Source organism: Drosophila arizonae, chromosome 5, assembly GCF_054131065.1.
Source record: "Drosophila arizonae isolate 15081-1271.41 chromosome 5, UAZ_ARI_1.0, whole genome shotgun sequence".
In the NCBI taxonomy this organism is placed as follows: domain Eukaryota; kingdom Metazoa; phylum Arthropoda; class Insecta; order Diptera; family Drosophilidae; genus Drosophila; species Drosophila arizonae.
The window spans coordinates 11,647,854-11,674,672 of record NC_142925.1 but is presented as its reverse complement, the minus strand read 5'-3'; the positions used below and the strand labels follow the sequence as shown (position 1 = coordinate 11,674,672).

At 36.3% G+C, this 26,819-nt stretch overlaps 1 protein-coding gene and 1 long non-coding RNA gene across 5 annotated transcripts in view; one reads left to right on the top strand and one right to left on the bottom strand.

Moving 5' to 3' along the window:
* Sdc (Syndecan) overlaps window positions 1–26,805 on the bottom strand; it is a 139,753-nt gene extending 112,948 nt beyond the window's left edge. For all 4 annotated transcript variants that reach the window (XM_089472131.1, XM_018010073.2, XM_018010071.2 and 1 more), the window contains exons 1-2: window positions 26,645–26,805; window positions 25,254–25,630 (exon numbers count right to left, since the gene is read on the bottom strand). In XM_089472131.1, coding sequence (XP_089328257.1) covers window positions 25,254–25,391 — 138 coding nt within the window. In that variant the 5' untranslated portion in view covers window positions 25,392–25,630; window positions 26,645–26,805. The remainder of the gene's footprint in view (window positions 1–25,253; window positions 25,631–26,644) is intronic.
* LOC149268489 (uncharacterized) lies at window positions 17,576–25,630 on the top strand. Its single transcript, XR_016270636.1, has 3 exons — window positions 17,576–18,061; window positions 18,745–19,146; window positions 25,136–25,630. It is a non-coding gene; the product is annotated as an uncharacterized LOC149268489 (long non-coding RNA).
* Window positions 26,806–26,819: the final 14 nt, after the last annotated feature.

The following is a 26,819-nucleotide window of genomic DNA, read 5'->3' as shown; positions in this document are numbered from 1 at the left end:
CTCTTTATATACATTACATACACAAAACTTTGCTGCCTGCATGCCAAGTATTGCATGTCAATCATATTTATTATCATGGGCTTTTATATATCCAATTAATTTTCAATTGAATTGCAATTCAAAGAACTTTATCTTCGATAAATATATGTGTATAAATAAAATATGTGAATATACAAATATTTTCATAAATATTATATGCATATAGATTGATATATTCGCACATTTTGACAGACATTGTTAGCTTGTCAAAAAAATAACTTATCAATCAGAAATAAATTGAGTCAACGGGTCAATTATGGCCTTCATTTCTGGTATGCAAAAGATATGCCATTATTATGGGCCTCGGTCAGCTTACGCTTCCTTAACAAACAAAGCAGAACAAAGCCTGGTCATTGTCTAAAAGTTCCCCTCATAGTTTTACATATGTATGTCTTCAAATGGACTATGTGTGCGTGTGTGTGTGCGTGTGCATGTCTGTCTGCCTGCCTGGTTCTGGGCAACCCTTTCAAACTAATTGCAAGACAAAACAAACCATTTACAAAATGCTTAAGTGACACAACCGCAAACATGAGAATATGAGACTGCCCTCTCCCTCCTTCCCTCTCCCCTCTCTCTCTCCCTCTCTCTCTCTCTCTCTCTCTCTCTACCTCTTTCGTTGCGCCACCTTATTGTCTGTGTGGCTCGTGTGGCCAACACGATGTCTGCTCGCATTATCTAAGCTTATTTCCTCATTAACTTGGGGGCGCTCAAAACTCAAGAGTCGTTCCGCAAATGTCTTTCGGCTTTTTGTAATCTTATGCTCAGTCGTCTCTTTTCATTCATTTTCTCTTTTCTTCTCTCTTGGTTTTTTATTTTTACATCTCTGCGGCTCTGCTCAGTTCTTTTCTTGTTTTGTGCGTCGTCATAGTTTGACTGCATTTTTCATGGTCAGTGCGCTCGCTAAGAAAATGCAAGCGGCATAAATAGAGGTACTTAGGAGTGGCTGAATTGGAGGGTGGGCTATAAAGACACCCTATAATGCTTTCTGATACTTGATGTATAGCTCATGTTATTGATTAGATAGATTAGATATGCATATTCCATAGAGGAATTGAGATAAGAAGTATATGTATTTTACATAAGAATCGTTAGATCTATATAAATTAGATTTTTTTTTTTTTTTTTTTTAATGATTTACATTTTCATTGAGGATTTATTAGAATATTTCCTTGAATTATAGTAAATTTGTATACATTTTTTATAGACATTATAAACAGATATTCTTAAGAATTCAATTCTTACTTAAGTTCTTTAACTAGGACTAGGAGTAGTTAAATAATTAATTCCTAAAATTGCATTCGATTTATTATATAGATATACCCATATAAAATCTAATTGAATCACTTTTAAAATATATATAATCTCAATAGATTTTGCCAGTCTGTCACATGCCAGTTATCACTTAATCTTAATTCTGTGTCTTTTAAATACCTGTATTTGCCTTTTAAAGTTATCATAGGGTATGTAATGCAAAAATTATGACACACGCGATAGTCGTGCGGCATAGTTAAAGCAAATCTGCGCTAACAACCAGCTTAAAATGCACGAGCTGTTGGTTTGCTTTTTGCCGTGCCACGCCATGCCATGCCGTGCCGTGCCCAGCTGGGAATTATCTTCCAGACAAGTTGAGTTTCACAGGACCAAAGGGCTGGCCATGCCAGATAGACAGCAAGAAAGATAGACAGACAGACAGTCAGTTAGACAGACAGTCAGACAGCCAGAGGACGGCGCACAGGGCTCATTAGCATATGCCACAAGTCAGTCTGTTGCACTAACTGACGCTCGGGGACGCGAACTGAGCGATGGGGCATGCTGCTGGAGTGCGGGTGGGAGGGTGCTGCCGCATGCTCTGGCAACATTTTGTACATTTCTTTGCCCAGTTTTCCTTTTATTTATTTATTTATTTTTATTTTTTATTTTTGTATTTTTCTGGCTGCCATTTTCCACTTCTTGCGTCGGGTTTTCGTGTTTAATTTAGTCGGAGCCACGCACAATTAAAATGCTTTGCTCATTATTCGACGTGTTTAATTTGTTTACCTTTAATTTAAATTTTGCGCTCTCAGCGAAAATTTACACAAAATAAATGCAAGAGCAGCAGCAGCAGCTGCTTTAAATTAACATCAATTAATTGAACGAACGCGTCGGAATTGAAATAAATAAAATATATAGATACATATATAGCTGTCTACTACATATGTATGTATAAATGTGGAAAAAGAATATAAATGATTGCATTAAATCAAATAAATAAAATAAACACAAATCAAAATTAAATACACGAATTGCTAAATATTGGTTTAAGCGCTAAAAAGTATGCAACGTTTTACATAAAAACAGCTGCGCCCATCAAAATTAATTCCAATTAGAGACAGTCATTTATACAAAATCATATGATTTAATATGTGTGTTTCTATAACTATGTCCACAAATGTGTGGGTGTGTTGTGTAGTGTGTGTAATAACTATCTTTTAGAAAAAATTTCAATGGATTTAAAAAGATTTTAAAACGATTTATTTAAGAATTATATTTGTGATATATTCACTATTTTAATATTAGTATGAAATAATTTAAGCAGCACACAAATCCCAAGTTTTTTTATCTTCATATTCCCATTTTTTTCTCATATCATTTTATTTAAATAAATAAAAGCACTTAATTCCACTACAGTCAACCCTAACTACATATAATATATTACTATAGATATGTTTAACATTCCATAACATACGTACATATGTATATATACAGTATAATGAGATATATATTTATATTCAGAATGATATGTACATATACATATATTTTATATAAACAATATCAAAGAACATACTCTACGCTTCATTTTCTGTTTTTAAACATGTTTCTACAATCTCAAATCTTATTAATTTTGCAATTTAACTTAATTTTTAAATTCACTCAAAAGTTCATTGAAGTCAAATTCACTTTTATTCGTTTTCTCAAACCTCAAAAGTTCGATTTTTCCAAAGAACATGTATTGGCGTCTTGAAAAATGTTCGACATCAAAAACAAAAACTCTGGCCACACAGGCAAAACTGATTTGAAACAATTTTATATCAAAGCGTATGCCATATCAAAGTCATCTAGCTTTATACTTCTTCTTATTTTCGGTTTACAAACGAATTCCGCAATGTTTTTGGCAAATCAAATTGCGTCATTCAGAATAAAAGTGAACGGAAAAACATTCTCCAAGAAATGGGGTCAGCTATTGATGACGCCCAGCCGCAAACGTTAATTTTTATTATTTTGCGCGGTGTATAATTGGCTGCCACGAATATATACATATATATTTGTATACAAACAAAATACTCAATGGAAATATCCATATATATACATCCGTATGATATGAGGAACCACACCTCTCTCTAGCATTTAACAAGGCTTTTGCCCCTTGAGAGGCCCTTAATGTGCGCCACACACGAAACGACCCGGGAAAAGCCAACAACATCGATTTTCTGCACCTTTTGCAGTGGCTTTTCCCTTTTTACCTTTCACTGGATTTTCCGTATTCAAGTAACTCAAATCGAATCATTGGAAATTTTACATGGTCACACACATCTACCTGCGCATATATGTATATGTACTGTTATATGGCTGAAAAGCATGCAAGTAGCTTGTTAAGTCATTCTTCAAAGGGCTACAAATTATTAATACGAAATACGCTGCTCAATTTGCCGAACATTTTGTCGGATATTCAGATATTTCCACACACACACACTCGCACATTTAAGTGTAATTAAAAGCAGATTTTAAAATAAAAATATACTCTCACTCTTTGTGAGCTGTAATCACAGAAGACACTTACACACTCTATATATATAAGGGCTTGTGAATTGTAAAGTCTTGTTCTTGGGATACTAATTTAATATTGCTGAAGGAATTAACTTGAATCAGAGCAATAAATAATAAATAAATTATCAAGAGGCGCTTTACCAAGAAAAACTTTAAATAGATATTTATTGCACACATTTGATTAAAATGGTAGTTTTTTTTATAAAGCTATAATAAACTAATTAATATCTAAAGAAATGTTCTTGGTACGGCTGTGTCGTATCAGTGTGAAATGAAGTTGTATTGCCTGCCGCAGTAGTATTAGAGAGAAACTGATAGCTCGAGTGAGTTGGCATTTGACATTTGCAATATGTATTACCAGCAAGTGAAAGAGAAAGAGAGAGAGAGCGAGACAGAGAGAGAGTGAGAGAGAGAGAGAGTGAGAGACATAGGCAACTATAGCTATTGCTGAAGGTGTTGAGTAGAAGCGAATGAGCCACTTGGGCCCTTTATATAGGGTCGCTCTGGTTTTGATAAACGAGAAGATGCCGATCACACATAGAGAGTCTGATAAAAGAAGTCAGACAAGGAAAAAGAACAAGGAAAAGCATTTTTATTGAGCGACCCAACACCAGCAAAGCGAGGAAATAATGGCAGGCGGTAATACTGAAAATACTACGAAACATATAAAAAATTCATATTGCTATACACTATAAAATAATTGCAATTTTCCTATACGCCAGTATAAATTTTTAATTGCAATTCAAATCAAAAAGTTACTTTGACATTTTCAGCTTATATTAAACTTTCCGAATGTGCATATCATATCATAATATAGAGTATTACAAATTTGCACAGCGAATAGCAAAATTGCAATTATTATTTGTATTGTTTTGTTGACGTTTTTATTCGCCGCTCGCAATTCGCGCAACTTTAGCAAAAATTTCATTGCATTTAGCATTTTGTGCTACAAACGAAATAATAAACCCCCAAATGCAAACAAACAATTTGCTTTATCAATATTCATGATTGCCAGGGCCAATCGCTGTCCCTGGCGCAATGTCCATGAATATGCAATAAATGTGAGCCACTCTGATTTACAATCGACGACAGCGACTGCAGTTGGTAAAGTCAACATGCAGCTAATTTTGACGCAGCTGAAACTCGAGTGTGCAAAAAAAAAAAAAAAAAAAAAAAAGAAATGCATAAATTAAATGTGTTAAAAAAATGAAAGAAACGCAAAAAAAAGGAGAGAGTATAAGAAGCTGGCGCCAATTGCAAGCGACAAACCAACACTGAAAACGGGGGAGAAAAAAACGAGAAACACGTGAGCTCCAATTTATTCTCACGCGATTTCTAGTCGACTCCTGCTAAAAGTCGAGTTGCACGTGCCAAGTTGCAAATGGATTTGTTGCAAGCATGCGAAATTGAAAACTATTTGCTGCACTGTCTGGCATACAAATGTGCCAGCAATGATATCAGCAGGTACTTTGCGTAAAAAACCAAACACATTGACATATTGCAAGTTCTTGCAGCAAAAGAAGAAACAAATAACCATTTTTTTCAGTTTCTCTTTGGGCTTATATTACATAATATTATGTTTGGTTCTATATTTTACAGAAAGCGTGAATTTTTTTTTTCCTTAACAATATCTAAAAGATCAATATGTATAGATCAGGTATTTTCGTTCAAAGCTCTCTAAAACATTTTTGTTTTTTTATTTTTTATATTCCTATCTTTAACTGGCACATGGAGGCATGATAAACCCCATAAAGATTAGCAATAATATATATAATAATTTATAAAATAATTTATAAAATCTCAAATCTTCCTCAAAATCAAAAATAAATTATAAACAAAAAATAATAATAAAATAAAAATTTTGTGCCCATTCCACGCTCATCACAACAGCAAAGTTTTCAGCATGCTTGTGCTGCCAAAACAATGCCTAAAAGTCAGCCATATAAACATTTTTGTCTTTAAGATCAACAAAAAAGCAACTCAAGACAAATAAATACTTAAACAAAAAGACCAACATTAGTACATACACATATATGTGTATAGACATGTCTATCTGTGTGTTTATTTCAATGCAGGCCATATGAAGTAGTGAAAACAAAGCCTAGTTGTCGATAGTGAAAGGTAAAGCCGGAGTCAGAGCTGCCGCTGTTGCTGTTGCCGTAGCTATCGCTGCCAAGTCAGAAGAGTTGCAGCTATCGCTGCTGTGGCAGCAGCAACCGCTGCAAGTTCTACGAACTCTGCCAACTACTGTTCTACATCTATCTTGACTTTCTATGGGGCACACAAACTCGGACGACGCCGACGACATTTGCTGTCAAAAAATCTTCAATTAAAGGCGCAAGCACAAAAGCTGTTGCAGAAAAAAAACAGCTAGCAAAAAAAAGGGCAAAGAAAAGGCTTAAAAAACTGAGTAAAATGAGAAAAATGGGAGCATGCAGACAGGCAGCACATGCAGACAGAGAGAGAGAGAGAGATAGACAGAGCAAGACATAGAGAGGGTTAATACACACACAAACACACACTTGCAGTCATGCATTGCAATATGCCGGCCGGTTTGGGGGCGGCCGTAAAAGAAGTGGGCGTGCATTTGGCGCCATCGCGCTCAAATAAGAGCCAAGCGAGCCGCATTGCAAGACAATGATGTCAGCTACAGGGCAGAGACTCAGAGACAGAAATGCAGCGAAGTTGCTGGGCGAGATAGTGGGAAAGAGAGGACGGGTGACAGGGGGAGCAAGAGATAGCCGAGCGCAAGAGTCAGACAGTCAAAGCAGTGGCATTCGCATTCGCATTCGCATTCGGATTCGGATTCACATTCACTTCCGTTAGCTATATATTCACAGTTCGTTCTCAAAGTTGTCCAGATGTTTGTGGATATTCATTGTATTCACATTTTGTAATTGCCAATGTGTGTGTATATATGTGTGTGTGTGTCAGTCAATGCAAAGTTTGCCAGCTGCTGATAAGCAACGGGAATTAACTGCTGCACGAGCTTTTGTTTCGCTTGCTCAACCGCTGCTGCTCTCTCGCCATCTCGTTCCCTCGCTCTCTCCATCTATGCGCATTTCCTTATGCAGGATGTGGGCAGCCACACATACACCCACACGCACACTTACACTTACATACACCAGCGCACATGGAAATGCTTCATTTTCATTTTGACTGTAGAAATTTGTTGAGCTTCGCCTTTGTTCGCTGTCAAAGTAACCCGCTTTTCTCGCTTTTTATTTTCCTATTTCTTCTATGCTGTGTTTTTTTTCTGTTTTTGTACCTCTCAAAGCGAGCGCTGACTTTTTGTAAAACTTTGAAGTTCCGCTCAAAATCACAAAGTGCTAAAAGTCAAAGGCTTCATGTCTCGCAGCTTTGACAAGACGCGAGTTAAAGGAATTTTCATATTTGCTAAAGCTAAAAATAGCAAAAATTTTGGAATTACAAGAATGAGCGAAGGACAACGTTTCTACGCCCTTATATTATAATATAGCCTTATATTTTTATTTATATTTAATATTGTCGTTAAAGCAGTCTAATTTGCATTTATGAAACAAGCTTGAAAAAAAATATCGAATAAAAAAAGAAATTTATTTTATATTATATATAAATAATATTTTATATTATTATATATTATTTCTTTTATTTTAATCAATTGAGAATCTTAGTTGATATAAAGTAAGCTGCTCATATTATTCATAAAAATAAATAAAATAAAAATTAATCATTAATCAAATACAGATTTTGTGCAAGAAATATTATAACGTCAAATGTCAATTTTTTTAGCCGAAACCAAAAACCAGCGAGACATGCCCACACATTTTTTATTTTAACATATTCAAATTAAAATTATTTTAAAATAAATTAAGTCTACGTGATATATAGATGTATATATCTGTAAATAATAAATGATTTATTTGTTTTTCGAGCTGCTTATACCCAGCTCTCTACTAATTCTCTAAGCTCAACAAAAAAATGAAGCAATTAAACATGTTTTATTGCATTTTTTGCTGTGCTTTTCAAATCAATTAGAAGTCAAGTTATTTGTTATAGCTTTAAAAAACCACTCCGATTTGTTCATACATCAATATTGATACTCTCGTATAATCCTATTACACTACCTATTTATTGCAGATCGAATTTGAAAGCAATCTTGAAATATAATATAGTCAAATATTTGACACACTTTGTAGGCCAATCATAATACAGATACGAGAATGACATCAGACATTATAGGCAAATGTTTTCAGTTTGCATTTAGCTGAAATATCGCATTTCGCTCAAAGGGTAAATAAAGAAAACAGGACGCAATTTATGAAATATGAAATAGAGTAGAAAAATATATGTGCAAACAAACAAACGAAAACACACACACAGACAGGCAATAGGACGATATTCATGCACACAGACACACACACACGCTCATATACATGGCATGTGTGTTGTTTTGTGTTTGCCCAACGACGGGTATGATGAGGCACAATAAATACACCATGTTGTATAGTGTAAAGCCAACGCCCTGCTAAACGCCCAAAACTATGCAGTGACATTTGTGAAATTGGAATTTTGCACATATTCAGAAACAACAGCAATAACAGCAATAACAGCAACAACAACAACGACAACAACAACACAACTATGATAAAAGTAAACAACTCGGCCAAGCGACAAAAATGGCACATGTGAAATATACTCAAAATACACCACGGACAGAGAAAGAGATATAGAGCGAGAGAGAAAGATAAAGAGAGAGAGAGAGAGAGAGAGAGAGGACACAGTATGATAGTCACATATAAGGCATACCAATACGACCCTCTTATGACATACCATTCTCATGCACTGTGGCAACTCTGGCAATTGCTTTTAATTGAACCCATCGATCCACCCATTCACATGCTGCATTGGCACAGCCATTGGCATCGTTGACATTGAATTCCGAGTGTCAAATTTGCACATTTTTACGAGCGTTCGCTGTACCTGTGCACTTCCGTTCCAGCACACACACCTGCACGCACACTCTATCATCACATGGATATATATTCACGAATATATATATATACACACACACATATATATACTTTTATACGATATGTACTCTTATATGGCGCTGGTTATGTGCCTTGCATGGCAATGGACTTTCAAAGCTTCGCTTTGGGGCCACACTCTGCACATTAAGTGCGGGCGTAAACTGCAAATGCAGTTGGTCAACGACTTCTGTATGCCCTTACAAGTTCACCATATTCTTTAATTGCTTGTTACATCTTTTGATATTTAAAATTGAGATCTTCTTATGAGTTTTATTGTCATTGTCCACCTCATTTCTTTCTTTCTCTATCTCCTTATTTCTCTATCTCCTTATTTTTCACAACATTCTTTCTCTTTTTTTCTCTATCGGTCCTTTTCTCTCCCTCTTTGTCTTTTCTATATTTTTGTACCTTTTTTTTCGTTTCTTTATTTCATTTTTTGCGTTCTCTTTTTTATTGGTCTCTCTTTTTCGTACTTCCGCTCCTTCTCTATCTCTCTCCTCCTTTCTCAGCCGATCTCATCGTTCCTTCTTTCTCTTTATTTTCTTCTCTATCTCTCACTCAAACTTTCCCTTCTCTATTTCTACTTCTTTTTCTTTCATTCTTTCTCTCTTTCTTTCTACCTCCCCTCTCATTCTTTATTCATGCACCTAGTCAGCATAAAGATGAAATGGAAAGTTTATTTTCTACATTTTATTCAGAATAAAATTAACTATTCATGCAGTCACTCGACTACTATTTAGCTACTTATAATTGCAACATTTAAATGCCGCATGTTGTCTAATTCATGTGCAAGTCGTAATGCCCGGCCCGGCAAGGGAGACGCGCGGACTATAAAAATGCTTGTGTGCACATAAAGAATTAGCAACTAAGTACGTGGCACATTGCGCTATTCCCAAATGGGCCTGGCCTATAATAACGTTGGACTCTGCGTAAGTAGGCAAGCACATGATTAAAAATGCACACACACACACACACACATACGTAGAGACAGTCCAAGAGACAGACAGACAGACATACATAGCTGCAGTGAGTGGGACGAGTTCGCCATGTCGAACACGAATGCGAAACTTGGGCCTGGTCATTAAACTCGGACTCAGCTAAAGGAGGAAGCCAGCGGAATGCCGAAAGAGATGGCAAGATAGTACAGTGCGAAAGTGTGCGAGGTGCTGGGACTTGGGACTTAGGGAAATTCCCCATTAAGGCGCCACAGTTGAATTTCGCTGTAATCCAAAGCCGCACAGCTGGCCCAACGACAACGACGACGACGACACTCGCTCCGAATTCAATAATCGAAAATGCAATTCATCAAAAAAATGTCACATTAAGTTCGATAAAGCAACAGCAATTCGATGGAATGTCTTATCGACACCATGGAGGCTGGGCGGCCGTGCCCAAAATTCTATTTCGATTGTGAAGCTGTGAAATAATTATAGAAATATTTTATGGAATTAGTCCGCAAACATTCCATAACACATTCCATTTATATATTTGATTAACTGAATAACTATGTCAATAAAATGAAATATTTGAATTTTTATATAAATTTACAATATAAATTGAACAAAAAATCAAATAATAATTATAATATTATTCAGCCAATTGACCAGAAAATTTTTTATTAAATATATATAAATATTTTATACACAAAAAAAATAAATAAATAAATAAAACCCATTTTCAATAAGTTCAGGATATTATAATATTAATTACATAAATTCTTCATATCATCACAATCTATATTAAATACCTTTTACTATAGTTCGTCTCTTTGAATATATTTTTATTAAATTTTAAATAAAGCCTCTGCAACACAATTTCCATCTCAAAGTTGTTGAAAATCTAATGTAAGTTAAGACTTATTATTATTATGATTACATTATAGCGCTCACAAAGGATTGATGTTTATTCTAGTAGAGCTCCAAGGCTCCAACCAGCGTATCTAAATTAAGGCTTGCTGCAGAAAACATTTGCTTTTCATATTATATTTTTTTATTATTACATTTTTTCTTCTTTTTTTTTTTTTTTTTGTTCTTTTTAGGTATTATTACTTGGCCTTCAGCGCTGTTTTCAAAACATTTCATGTCGCACGCTTGGGGAGCACTGCTCAAAACTATGCCCAACAACAGCAACATCAACAAAAACAACAACAATAACAACAACAAACACGCAAATGCATAATGCTTATTATATATACTGTGCCAAAATGAAACTCCAACACATTTATGCTAATTTTGTTGTCGTTGTCGTCATCGTCAACGTCGCTGCTCGTTGCTCGTTGCTCGCTGCTCGCTGCTCAATTCGCCCTGCTAGTCTCCCCCTCTCTATTTGGTTCTCTCTCACTTTTTTTTTTTTTTTTTTTGTAGCCTCAGCTTATGGGTCTCGCATGTTGTTTTGGCCCTGTTCCTGTTCCTCGTCCAGTCTGCAGTAATTTATGTAAATTTTTCATCAGCCTCTGTGGGTTGCCACAGAGGAAGCCTGAAAACTAAGGGAGTTGAGGGCGAGAGAGAGAGAGAGCGTCGTATAGTTTAGTTTACAGCCTGGGCAGACCCCAAAGTATGCAAGCATATACAGAGATCGAGAGAGTGAGAGAGACAGGGAGAGAGAGAGAGAGAGATGTATAGGGGGGATTAGCGGAAGGTAGAGGCAACTGTAGTCTCGGATTCACATTTGTTATGCACTTTGACTAAGCCCCACACGGATTCCCACACATCCCCACACCAATGCCGCCTCGTCTACCCTAGCTGTCTGCGCCTGCATGTATTTAAATAAGTAATTAGTTTTGGTGGGGCAGGGACCTCCAATGTGAATTGAAGGCTTTGCCATATATATGGAATACATTTGTATGACGATCCTAATCCCAGCAATTGACTCCACTCCCAACGAAATGAGCTTCAAACAAAGCTTTAGTTTGACCCTGTCATCAATCAATGCGTGTACGCTGAACAATCATAGATAAGAGATAGAAATACAACGCAGATGCGTACAAAGCGGGATAGCAATAGAGTGCACTTTAATTTCACAGCTGGCGTAACTACAACAACAACAACATTATAAAACACATCTGGCATTAAATTTGTAGCCAAAGCTAGCTGCTCTATAATTTCTGTTTCGTACATCCAATTGAGAGCAGCAGCCAAAATGGACAACAGCTTGGCCTAAATTTCGTTGCAAACGATGCTGATGCTGATGCTGGAGGGGGCAGGAGCTGTGGTTTGGGGTTCCGGGGTAGGTTGGCTTTCAAATATGTTAAAGCACTCAAGCTTGAAATGAAACAATATCAAAGTGTGGATTTCAGTTTGGCAAAACAATTAAAATTTCGGTTGGCTTTCACAAAGAGCAAAATTAAATTCAAAATAAAATCAAATATAAAAGAAGTTAACTTAAATTGAATCTATATTATTGTTAAAATGCGTAGAAAATATAGAGTGAAATTATTAAATTTAAAAGTAAATTATTGTGTAGATAATTAAGCTTAAGAAATTTTATTATGTATATATTCTTCCTTTATATTCAACATTTTACAATTTTTAAACTTTTTTTTATTTATTTTAAAAATGTTTTTTCTTATTTAAAATTTGTTTATATATTGTTTATTTTGTTATTTTTTAATTTTATATAATTTTAATTTTATTTATTTTTATTTCTTTTTTTATTTCATCAATTTTTGTTTTTATTTATTTAATTGATTTAAACTTACGCTTATATATTTCTTTTTTTTTTTTTTTTTCAATTTATTTTTTATGAATTTCTATCTTAATGCCTTTTGATATTAAATTTTATGAAATTTTTCATTATAAATGTTTTTAAAGCTAAAAATTTTGCCAGTCAAAACTAAACTTTTTGGGGTTTTCTCTTCACTTAAAGTCTAGGATTGAAGCTGATGCAGTTTAGAGCTGCAGCCCTATGTATTCACCCTTTGGGAAGCCATTTAATATACTTTGCTATTCACAGAAAAGTGAAAACTAAAGGGAACTTTTCGTGAAAGTTATATATTAAACTTCCTTTTGTCTAGAGCAAGGAAATGCTATTTCCAGTTAGATTCTTTGAAGCTGCAACCCTTTTGAACAGTTCAACAGTTCACAAAAGCACAAAAACAATATGTACCCCTCTCTGATAGAGCATTTAAATGGGCAAAACGAATTGAGAAGCGTTTGAAATTGAAATTGAGTTTATTTTCTTATTATTTTATTTTGCAGTTTATTTATTGAAGCATTGCGAATCAACATGTGTTGCTGTTGCTGCTATTGCTATTGTTAGTGCTGTTGTAGTTGTTGTTTGCACTTCAATCTTATATCAAATCTAATTAGCTGCGGCATAAAACTGTCAACGCTGGCGTTGCCAATTGCCAATTGCCATTTACCATATGCAAAAAGGAACGGAAAAAAAACTGAGAACAAACAACGGAAGAGGAAAAGCCAAGAAGCTAAGAAGCTACAAAACAGCGCGGGGGCAACACAGTCCATTGGCCCTCGGGTAATTTAGAATGCAAGAGGGGGCTTGAGCGTCCAGGGGGCGGGTGAAGGCGCCGCGTCCTAAGCAGCGCGGACAACTTCCTTTTGGCAGGCGCGCAGAGGCTCGCCTCAAGAGCAAAAGAAATATAAAAAAGAATCACATGAAGTAAAAAAATATATATATAATGAAAATGTAAGCAACACAAAGCCTCAATACAAGAATGTGTGTAGCGCCCAAGTGGTGGGTGTGTGTGTGGGTGCGTGTTTGTATATGTTTGCATATATATATATACGTATATGTGTGTAGTATCATCAGCGACGACAACAAAGCGAACGTGGAAAATTGAAAAATGTGAAAAGGCAGGCACGCAGAGCCAAGCAAAAATATAGAGAAGAAAAAAAAAAGAAAAGAAAAGTGTATATGTGAGCGTGTATACACACAGTGTGTGTGTGTGCAATGCAAAAGCAAACATTTGAAAAATATTACGACTATTTGCATATGATGCGCATAGAGGGTGGCAAAGGGGCGACCCCATGGAGCAGCCGCTGGCGCTAACGGCATTTGCTTGAGTGGGTGGTGAGGTGGTTAGACGTCCGCGTGTGTGTGTGTGTGTGTGCGGCTAGAATGTAGTTTGTGTGTAAATAATACAACACAGCAAATGCCAAAGCACTGTAGAGATCTTCACACAAACACACACACACACACACATGCACACTCACACACACTTACACACTTTGCAGGCGAATCTCGTGCTCATTTCAGGCGTAAATGAAAATGTAAATTCGCTTAAAGGCCTGTGGCTAAAGAAATGGCAAAAAATTGGGGGCGTGGCCAACGGGCGTTTTGGACAAATAGCGAACTGCAGTAGAAACTATTCCCGTTTCAATATTGCTCATGTACTCTCTTGTTCTTCTGCTGCTCTCTATTGGCCTGCCACAGCCTTATATATGTATGTATGTCTGTATGTATTTGTTTATAATAGATTCTCTCGAGCATCGGAAGTAAACTTGAAAAATTTGGCCAACGCGCAAATTTTGGTTGAGCGAAAAGTCAATTTTGAAACGCAAAATGGACAAACAAGATGCCAATTGCGCAGTGGGGCAAGATTAATTGTGAAACAAGTGAAATATTAGAAGCACATTTATTCTTGAATATGCAAATTCCAATGAATTTTGTTCAATTTTAGCGAGCAACATTTTAAATATATTTTTAAGTATTTTTTAAATTTATTGTCTACTTTAATTTATTATTTACATATATATTTTGAAAAATTCTTGGAATATATTTTTTTGCATATTTTCCTCTTAACTAGAGCAAGCAACAATTTTCTATTATTTTCTATGGGTGTGTGTGTTTTTGAATATACTCTTCAAATGTTTGCCTACATTTCTCTTACATGATTCACTGTCTTATAAGCAGCCGCATGCACAATGCATAAATCTATTAGATTGTTCAGAATAATCACTCTGTTGTCGTCTTTTGTAATTTAATTACATCGAAATCATTTAAATGACAAACCAGCCAAGGGAAAGGCTGTTTTGTGATTCAATCTCTGAGAAACACAATTGTAACTGTAATTCTAATTTAACTAAAAGCTTTGACAAATCATGAAGAGGCAGTGACAATGGTTTTTATAGTTATATGCTATCATTAGTAAAAATCAATTAGTTTAAAAGCTCATTTCAACATAATGCTATATAACGATTATCGTTTAAGACATTTGTTGAATGAGACACTGATGATAAATATATTTAAAAAATACCAAATATAAACCTAATGTTTTGCTTAGTATCTAATACTTTTTCGACTATTGGAGGTCTATAAAAATATAGAATATACAAACACACTTCGTGCTACAACACAGCAAACATCCATAAAATCACAAGCCTCACTCTATCTATTTAAATATATATATCATAATTCTAAATATATATCAACAAATATTTGAAAATTATCTCCAATCAGTCTTCACGCATTTCATATCCAATTGATGTTGTTCACGAAGCGCTTCTAATTTGTTTATCCATTTTTATTTTACCATGAATCCATCATGAATTTACGACATGCCTTAAGAACGTTTCTCAAAATCTATATCTAACCATCAGGCAATATAAATGTAGAATTTAACGACAACTCAAGATTGCCAATCAATGACATTTCTGCATTTCTCTTCTTTTCTCTAGCGTTGCTTTTACGAGCTTCAAATTTACGAGCAAAACAAATTATAATAATTTTGTTTAAGTTGTTTTCCATTAAATTGAAGAACTTCATAATGAAACGCAAATGCTTGGAGCCGGCAAAAATATTAAAAATCTCTCGATTTGTATTGACTTGAGTCATATTTCTAAAGCAAAGAGAACATATACATATGTATGTGTATATCTCCCTCTCTGTCTCTCTCACTCTCAGTTTCTCGATGCGTCTCAATTTTCTGAGTCAGCAGACGGAAATACAAAACCATTGAGGACAGTTCCAAAAGCTGAATACGTGACAATATTGAAAGTTCAGCTGGCAACAGAGACAGAGACAGTGATAGATAGATGGATAGGGAGTGAGTGAAAGAGCGAGCTAGAAATACCAAAAATTAACTAATGTGATATATAAGCATAATTTTATGCAAATAATTACATAAATGGCACAAACGAAATCCGAAAAGAAATAAAACGTTTCTTGCTAACAATTAAAGCGCCAATGTCGAGGGCGAAAACACAACAACAACAACAACAAAATCAGACAATAGCAACAACAACAACAGCGACATTGGCTATTGCCACAAAGTGTAAAAAAAACGAAATATGCATAAATTTTACGGGATTTGCACACGTAAATTTATGACGTAGCCGAAACAGAGGCGTGGCCAATAAGCCAGCAACAACAGCAGCAAAACTGCTCAAACAAAAAGTTATGACACACACACACACACACACACATTATAATATATTTTGAAATATGCGACATTTAAATTATTTAGCACGTGCCTTCGAGCGCCAAAAGAGATCAAAGATTAAAAATAAATAATGCTTAAGAAAAATATAAGCTTATATTATTTTATCTATATATTTATGTGTGTATTCTGTCAACATTTTTTAATTATATTTATGTATACCTATACATATACATATATATGCATATACATGCACATCTTTATATAAATTTTGTTTAATGATTTTTTTATGACTTTTGAGCGACAATTTGTTAAGCTTCATGACAACAAATTTATGCAGTTTCAAAGAAATTTTCAACGAAATATTGACAAAATTTTAATTCGTTTTTGATTTCTATTTTCAAAACAAATTAAATTTAAAATGTATACAACATTGACCATGAAAAGCGGACTAATATGGTTTTAAATATATTTTAAATGAGGTAATTAAATATATACAATAACATAATTTTGTTTCAGAATTGTTTCATATTGAATATAAGCATTCACAATTTTCGCATAAATAATATTTAAATAATTCCATAATATATTGTTAAGTGAAATATTAAATATTTATTATTAAAGCAACAAGCCAAAAATTCAAAGCCTTTTTTAATAACCAACTCAAAATCCACTAAAATAAAATCGTAAAGCCATCGCCGTTTCTCCCAAAAAAAAAAGCAAATAAAACGAAATTTGAGTTAAATTTGAGCTGATGTCAATAACCTGGCCAAAATGAGCAACAGCAACATCAACCGCGTGCTTAAAGTGGAAGAAAAATGAGGCAGAGGTGCATGCAACAGCAACAGCAATGGCAACGGCAGCTGCTGCTGTTGCTGCTGTCACGCATGCAGCAAAACGAAGGCAACTCTGCCTCAAACTGTGGCAGCAACAAAATCCAAACTTTTGGGTCGCTGCAATCTGTTGCAGACTTTGTTTGCGCCACGCCCCCAATGGTAAAACGCCCCCGTATCGCATGGTAATTGTTTTTATGTTTACGTATATACCCTGTACATAGCAAATGTGTTGGGTATGACAAATCGTTGGAGTAGGTAAAGTTTAAGCTGGAATGATTTTTGGAAATTCTCTTATACGTAATTATACACCTTACCGTTTTTATAATTTTAAATTTATAAATATTGTATATATAGAATTTTAAATATATAAATAAAATTGTAATTTGGTTTATATACTAATTGACACTAAAAATCGTTCTCATTTTAGAGAATTTCACATCAAATTACAATTCCCAGGGTATTTGCTAGTCATCTATACCCGTGCTCAGACGTACCCACATGGTTTTTCTCTTGCCTTTATTGTTTTTTTGTTTGACCGTAATGAGTATTTGGTTTCTGGATGTGCTGCTGCCAAAAGAGCAGATAGCAGCCGCCAAGATGATGATGATGGGGACAACTTTTAGCTTAACGGGCGGGGTCCCAAATTCATTATCATCATCAACATCAACATCATCATCAGCATCAAGAACAACAAAAACATCATCATCATCATCATCGTTATTATGTTCATTATCAACGTCGTTGTCGTCGAGGCAAACAATGCTGCAAACTAGAGGAATGACAAGAACGTTCCATTCCGTATGCAAACATGGGACAGCAGCAGCAGACGGCAACAGTTGCCCCCGCCTTGCCACGCCTCTCCAACATCCAGCTGGCTTTTTCCCTATTGCCAACAGCAGGCGACAGTGCAGCAGCAGCAGCAGCAGCCCAGAGTCCAAGTCCATGCGACCTACACGCGTTTTGTGGGCGTTTTCAGACGCGCGAGATATTGAAACAGCGAAAATTGCAATTCCAATCGGAATTCGCGCGAATGTGTGAGTGTCTGTGTGTGTGTGCGTGTATGGCAGTTAGTACATTTGTGTGTGTAATCGGAAGCTGAATACGAATCGGAAATAGCAAACAAGCAATTGCAACAGCTCAACTCGTTCAACACATGTCCAGCCCTTGGGATGCAAATCAGTTCACGTGGGTCAAAGATATTGGAGGACTACATGGAGATAAAGCGATTGCAGATCTATGAAATCTCATTACAGAATCGATGCAAGCGATTGCAAATCTACATATATATAGACGCTGTGAAACACAATGTTGTTTTCTTATTTTTTAATGATTAACGAGAATGAGTAATACAGAGCAGCAGTCGTAGGATCTGGCTTGTTGTGTGTAGATTGCCTTGCTATGCGATTCTCAGAAGTTCTAGTGAAAGTCGTGCCTTAGATTATATTTCTTAAGAACCTTGTTACTTTTATTAGCTTAGTTGAATGTCTCACTCTCACACTTTCCATCTCTCTCTCTCTCTCTCTCCATCTCTGTATTATTAGTTTTTATATTATTTGTAGTTTTCCACATCATTTCTTTGTTAGTAATTATGTATTTAATATAGTTTTTATTACATTATTCATTTAGTTTTAATTTCTTAAAAATTTCATTTCTTTCTTGCCTATTTTGTTAGTATTTATTTATTTATTTTATTAAAGATTAACAAATTTTCTTTCAGTGCATACATCGACACTATATACGCCTATCAATATATATGTATATACATATGTGACAGCACATGATGGAAACAAAAAACGGAATACAGAAATGATCTCATTTCCTTGGACAAACTGCTAATTAATCATTTAATATGTGTTTATTTATTTAAATAAACATTTTATTATTGCTGATTTCAATATAATATTAAATCGCAATTCTGACCGGATGACCTTAAAATTGAGATTAAAATACGTTTTCTATTGCACAATTGTTTCATTACATACTAATCGTGCTGTGTTTAGTGCTTAGAATATACATACATATATTTAACCTAATATTCGGCCGCAGGCTAGCGAAAAAGGAATTTGAAAAGTATTTGCTCAAGTTAATTAAAATGAAAACAAATATTATATATAGAAAGGTATTTATAGATATTTCTACTCTCAGCCAAGTTTTCACAAGAGAAATTCCTTCAACAAAATAATACTTGATATTTTATATAACAAACAGTGCACAGTAAATTAAAAATTAGACCATAAAAATTGTATGTGGCGCAGCCATGCAAGAAACCCGAAAAACCACAAGCTAAAACATTTATAAATGGAATTTTCTTTAAACCACAATAATGTATAAATATGAATTTGTAAACAAATTGCATGGGGTGAATATATTTATGTTTTAAGTCGAAGAATTTGCGTGGGCGAATGCGTGGGTATTCCATAAAAACACAGCGAGCGAGCGACTGAGATGGAGAAACAAAGATAAGAAAGAGAGAGAAAGAGAGAGAGAGAGGGATCAATAGAGCGAGAGTTGCCATGAAATGTGCATCAAAGATCAAACCCAAAGTGGAACACAGAAATGGACACACAAAATGAACAACAGCTGAAAAAATGTGTGAAACGTTGATTGGAAAAGCATCGAAAACATCAAACAAAAATAGTGAAAACGAACCAAAACACACAAACACTAAAATGCCGCATAATTATAAGAGTATGCAAGTGCGTGGGTTAACTGTATGTGTGTGTGTATGTGCTAGAGAGCTAAAACTGCAGCTGTCTCAGCTGCTGTGCTGCGGTGCTGCTGCGTGGGCTGCCAACTCTTTTTTTTTTGCGGCTTACCTTTTTCCATGTTAATGATATGCAAACACAAACATAAGCGCACAAACACAAAGCCGCAAAGTCAAAAACAAAATAGCAAAAATACAACAATAATAACGGCACACAGGAAATACGCGCCATATACAACGGCAGTAGCGAAAAAAAGGGCTGCCAAAGCGAGAGACTGGGAGATACATAGAAAGCGGATGAGAGGAAACGACAGAAATCAACACGAAATTTTGCGCGCGATTTGCGTCAATGAGAGCGACATGCCAATTGAAGATATGCAGAGGAAGACCGAGGGAGAAGGTGGAAGAGCGAGAGGAGAAAGAAGATGAATGAGGGGGTCAATGCGAGTGTGCTGTTATTTCTGTTTTTTTTTTTTTTGCAATTAAAACAAACAAAAATAAACTCAACGCGCAGTAAACAAATCAAGAGTAAATTATTTAAAAGTGGCATCAGCAGAATTCATGAACAAAGAAAATTGCAATTAATATATTAACCCAAAAATATACGCACACATGCCTGACTGCTGCGGCGTGAGCAGAGGAAACGGCTACTAAAATCCCGCAGTGGGACAACGAAAATAAAAATTGTAAAACCCAATAAAGCAGTAAAACATACGGCACATGCATATACACACATATATACAAATATTTATACACACGCACTCACGCACACATATTGCAAGAGCTAGAAAGAGAAGCAGCGTGAGAGGAAGAGCCATCGAACAGAGATACAACTTGTCGCAAGCAAACCGCAAAATGAAACAAGCTCAAGTCGAACATATGAAACAGCAACTACAAAAACATCACCACCAACAACAACAACGACAATGAAAAGTGGCAACAACGCATGATTATTGACATTGCGTACCCTTCTTGCAGGCAGCGACGGATGGCAACGGCGTCGGCGTCGGCGTCGTCATCGCCGTCGGCGGCGGCAGCGGTTCAATCTGCCTGTTTGGTTTGTCTACGCTCGGGTCTTGAAAACTGCCGGCACGGCACGGCCTGACTCTGCCTTTGCCTCTGTCGAGGCTGTGTGTGTTGTTTACCTCAGCAGAAACAGAAATTCAAGCAAAGCAAAGCGAGAGCCAACCACAACAACAAACAGAAACAGCAGCAGCAGCCCTCAACTTCGCTGCTAGCGTCGCTGCTTCTGCCGCTGGCGTCGCTGCTCTTGGAGCTACACGAAACTCCACCACGTCGCGACGTCGTTTGTCGCTGTCTTCTTTTCTTCAACTTTGTCTGCTGCCTACCAATACTGACTCACACTCGCACACACACACACACACACAAACATCCATACATATTTACATTTTATGCTCGTTTGCTGTTGTTGTTTCGCCGCCTGCACACACATTTTTATACTGTGGCTCACTCGCTCTCTTACAGCGCTGTCTCTTTTACACTGTTGTAATCGCGCCCTCACATTTTGACTGTTTGTTGCCTGCCTGCGCTGCCTGCTGCTGCGGGTGCCGCAAATGTTTTTGCTTTTGGTTTATTTGCGGCAACCCTTTGGGTTTTGTTGCAATTGCCTTTGCTTTTATGTTGTCTTGACATGTAAAAATTTACTAATTGGATTTTGTTTTATGCACATGTCAGACAACATGTGTAATTGATCCACAAACGCGCTCTCTGACTCTCTCTGGCTCTTTCGCTCTCTTAAGCAATTGCTCTTTGACTCGTTAACTGACATTTGCAACGTGATCTTGTTTTCTTTTTTTTCACATGTGTGTGTGTTATATTTAGTATTTATGTGCGTTTGTATAGGTTATTACTGAGCTTTTTGCAATTAGCTCGTGTATGTGCTTAAAATATTTCCATCGTTGCATTGTGCCATGATTATCTGTTGGGGATTTTTAATTGAACCCAGATTAAAGGGCAAAATGCAAGCAGCAAATGTACAGTTTGTTCGTATGCGTACATCGGGAAACGTTGACATTTGCAAAATGCATTAAAAAAATCGCCGATGATAACATATTGACATTAACAGCAGCGACAATAATGGCGACTGCGGCTGCGACGGCGACGCCGCTTACGTTTTCGGCGTCAATGAGCGCGAAGGTGAGTGCAAGCAACTGAAAAAACCACAACAACAGCAACACTGAGCAACTACTTATTAAATGCAAGACGAAACTCGGAGCCAAATGAGCATAGCAACACACGCACACTCACACACATTCACACGCACGCGTGAATAATGGAAAGGGGAGTGGGAGCGAGATAGCTGCAACTGGTATAGGTGTGTAATATACATATAAGAATGAATTAAGTCGATGAGTTCGGCGACAAAATTTTGTATTTATTAAGGCAAACAACTAAGATTACTGACATATCAAACGTGACATCATACGCTGATTTTGCTACCCGTTTGTTATCATTTACAAACTAAAAAGAAAAACGAAATATTACCTACAATATTACCATTATAAAAGCCGTTTTATCGTTGTGCCAAAAAAAGAAACGCCTTCCCGGAAATCCATAAACACAAACAAAAACATAAACAGCTCGTTGCACAGCACGTAAATATAAGTGAAAGATGAACTGAGTGCGCATTAGACGCGTCTGGTCACCTTTAAACGCACTCCAACTCTCTCTCGCTCTCCCTCTTTGCGTCTTTCACACTCACCGACACTCACTCAATGTCACGAACACATGCCAATAATGCTAATGAGCGCAAATGCGTAAACGAGCCAAAAACAAAACTTCGTGTAGTGGGAGTGAGCGAGCCTTTGCCTACCTTTTGATCAGTCTGTGTGTGCGTGTGTGTGAGTGAGTCAGTATTTTTTTTTACGTCTGCTCGCATTCGCACACAAATCATTACATTATCCTGCACACACTCCAAAGCTGTGGCCACACTCTAACTCTTGCTGTTACTCTCTCCCTCTCTCTCTCTCTCTCTCTGGCTGCTGGCGTGCCTGGGCTCTTCATCAGGTTTACTGTGCACGTTCTTAAAATGATTTTGGCGAGAGAAACAACAAAAACTGCAAAGAAAAGCAGCAGCAGCCGCAGCTGAAGAGCCTCGACCATAACCACAACTTGGCCAATTTTGGCAAAAACAAGTGACAAACGGACTAAAAGGAGAGCGCAATGGGAACGGGCTGGACCGGAACGTTAAACAAGACAACGACAATAGCAACAATAACAACAACAACAGTAACTACTGATGGGCGCATAGTGGTTCAGTAGAAACGGGCCAATGTACTATTTATGTGTATGTGTATGTTTGTGTATTTGTGTGCACATTTTGGGCCAATAAGTCACACAAACAAACAAACAAACAAAACTGGCTACTGCAATTGGCAACAGCCGGATGCCTTTTGCCAACACTTTGGCAAACGATCAACGGCCACAAGCAGATGGAGTTGATGAAAAGGAAGAGGAAGAGGAGAAGAAGACGAGTGCGCTTATGGGCAATGCGTATGCGAGTGTAACATTCATCACTCACACACACACACAACCGCACACAGATACAGCTACAAGCATTCTTGTTGCCATATTTATGCGATGCAGCAGTGCAGACGCTTTTAATGTCTTTTTGCAGCATCTTCCACTCTTCATTATCGTCTCATCAATATAGAAAACAAAAACAACAGCAACAGCAACAACAACAACAACGATTGAAATGCGAATTACAAGCGTTGCCAGACAGCCAAAGTTTTCATTGTTACAGAAGCTCAGACATACACACATACACACACGCACACGCACATGCACTTATAAATAGCTAGATATATGTAAGTAAATGCATAAATAAGCATGACTATGTATGTGTGTGAGTGTGTGTGTAAATTTGTATATTGATTAGTTTGCGTCAGAGCTCAGACAGAATTCTCTTCTATTTTGCATTTTAAGTGGCAGATTCTAACAGTGAGTGAGTGAGAAAGAAAGAGAAAGAGAAAGAGAGAGAGAGAAAGACAGCAGCCAGCAAAGCAATGAGCAAACCTCAAGCCGCAAAATAACAAAGTGCAAAGGAGTAAGACTCACTGTGTGGAGGTGAAGAAGAAGGTGGGGCTGGTAGCTCAGGGCATAGACGGCAACAAATGCAGGTGCGAAATAGGCGGTCAGATTGAGGTTAAAGCAGTTCATAATCTCAAGAAATTGAAATTCAATCTATCGTCTCTATGCTAGAAAATTTCATAACAATCTAATGGGGAAAAAACAAGCAAAGTAAATAGAATGCAGAGAAGTCGCAGCACATGATACCCTGATATTACTGAGGTAAAACATGTTGACTAACTTGATTGGCAGATTATGTTTGAATGAATATATTAAAATTAGAAAATTATGCAAACAATTATATATATAAATATTTTTTTATTTTTTATTTTAATATATTCATATTCAGAAACTCTCTCTCTCTCTCTCTCTCTCTCTCTCTCTCTCTCTCTCTCTCTCTCTCCCTCTCTCTCTCTGTCTCTTTGAAGCCAATTTGTAAGACATCTAGCTAAGGCCAATATGAAGACGATTCAATATTTGCATATTAAAAGACCCTGCGAAGCATGGAATTCCTGGAAATGTAATTCGAATTCCAGGAACCGAACCAAACTGAGAGCTGCAGACTTTGATTTAGGACAGCAAAAATATTAAACGTTTTACATAATTGAATTAGTTTGAGATTAATACATATAAATATAAATTTGATGCAAACGACAATTGTTTTGCAAATTGCATTTCAGCTTCAATAATTAAAATTTACTTACTTCTAATTACAGCAAATAATAATTGGAGTTCTGTTAATTGCATGGCAAACATTGTAATTTGTTAACCATTGAATGAAATTGCAAATGCAATCGCACGTGAAATTTGTTTATATTCTGTTTTTATAGTTTTAAATACATTTATGAAACAATGCGGAATAATCTAAAAAAGATAATTCGATAACTGGTAATCTAATTTTTATTATTAATGTATAAATGACTATGTAGTGGTTTATATTTAGTTCAGTATTTAAGATTACCATATAATAATTTTAATTCTATAAAATTTTTGTTAAACTTGGATCATTATTTTATCAAGATCATTAGATCGATATTGATATTATTATTTAAAATTTTTTTCTTTGTTTTTTCACTTCTACCATATTCCATTTCTTAGTAATGTCTAATATACATATAGATCATTAATTATATAATAATATTTATAGAGTTTTCTATAGTTATTTATTATGCTTCATTTTACATTTTATTTCTTTCTCCCATACTTTCTTTCTATACATTTCTACCACATTCCATTCTCTTCCCCTTCTTTATTATCATTGTTGGTGGCTTTCTTTAATCATTTTTACATTTTCTCATTCCTTTCATTCCAGCTAAGCCGTTCAAGGTCTTTCGCCTATTGTGATCTATTCCCACCTGATTCCCCTTAATTGCCTGACGATCCTACACTCTCTGCTGTTCCATTTCCGCTTAGTGTCAATTGCCACTTACCTCATCAGCTGCTTGGGTGGCGGCCGCCAGCAGAACTAACAGCATTGCTGACACCAGCATCCATTTACCGTTGCTGGGCATTGGCGACGGCGACTTCGACGTCAGCATCGACTGCGCAGTTTTCAGCTTTGATTTCATTTTGGTTGTGTGGGTGATTCTGTTGTTGTTGTGTTTGTTGCAGCAGCAGCAATTGCCAAGAAATTGATTCCAGATTTGTTTATAGAATGGCGATTGGCAGTAAAAAGAGCTAAGATTGAATTGCGCTTGTTCAAATTCTTTAGAAATTTGTGTGATTCTTTTTTTTTCTTTTATTCTTCTGCTTCTTCTTATTTGTGTTGTTATATATGTTGTAAATGCAATTTAAAAACTGGTACACGCTGAACAATAAAATGAGATAAAAACAAAACCCGTTAGAGATACATTTGATTTATGCTTTCATTTGAAGCAACACTCGCGCACTGAAACATTTTGGCAATGGAACGACGACGAAGCAATCGCGATTTATCAATTGAAACTCAAACAGAACGCGTACAAAAACAATTCAATTGCGAGCCGTCTGCGTGTGTGAGAAAAAGCAAGAGATAGTAAGTGAGAGAGACAATCATAAATAACACATTTATTCATTTAATTTTCAATAATTAACAGCAATTTTTAGTGCGCGCGCGGCTAAATCAAAGCAACTAGCGCCAGAGCGCGAGAGTACGACAGTTCGTGAGGCGGCCGCGGGTGGGCGGAGCAAGGGAGAATAAACAACAAGATTACTGCACGAAGCAGCAGCACACAGAGAGGCGCAACAAAACAAAAATGATAAAATGAGACAGCGGAGCGGGCAAGAGCACAACCAAAAAGGTGCCAGCAGAGGAAGAAGAAGAACAGCAGCAGCGAATGGCTGCCTGACTGTATGATTGTATGTGTGTGTATGTGCGCTGGTGTAATACACTCTCACGCCATGTACGTGCATCTGTGTGGGCAGCGTACTAGAGGTGAGAGAGCACAGAACTCAATTACAATAGTAGCTAGCGTTTAAATGCAAACATTTCAAATGCTTTTGCATTTAAATATTTGAATTGAAAACGATTTTAGCTGCAATTTGTTTGGCATAGAGGGCGCTTTAACTTGATTTTCCGCCCACCACATTCACACACACACCACTACCTACACACGCAGACAACTCACTCACGCACACACACAAACTCAGCCACGCTCGTCGCGTACACATAAACATACACACACGCACACACTGATAGAGAGAGACACAGTTCGTAGCGGTGGCGGCTTCTTTATGTTTTTCTTCTTTTACTTTTTGCTGCTTGTTTGCGTTTTGCTTCACTACACGAATTTATTTATTTTGCGTTTTTCATCAATATTAAACGGTTCGCGTAGTATATCACCTTATTTATTTAATTGCACGTTGTGTGCTGCATTATTTAATATAATTACAACAAATTCGTTGTAGTAAATTGTTAAATTTCTTTACACTTCAACTGAGAACGCGCAATACTCCCGCGTCCGACACCTTCGACGGCTTTTTTTCGACTAATGTTAACGGCCAATGTTAACTAACAG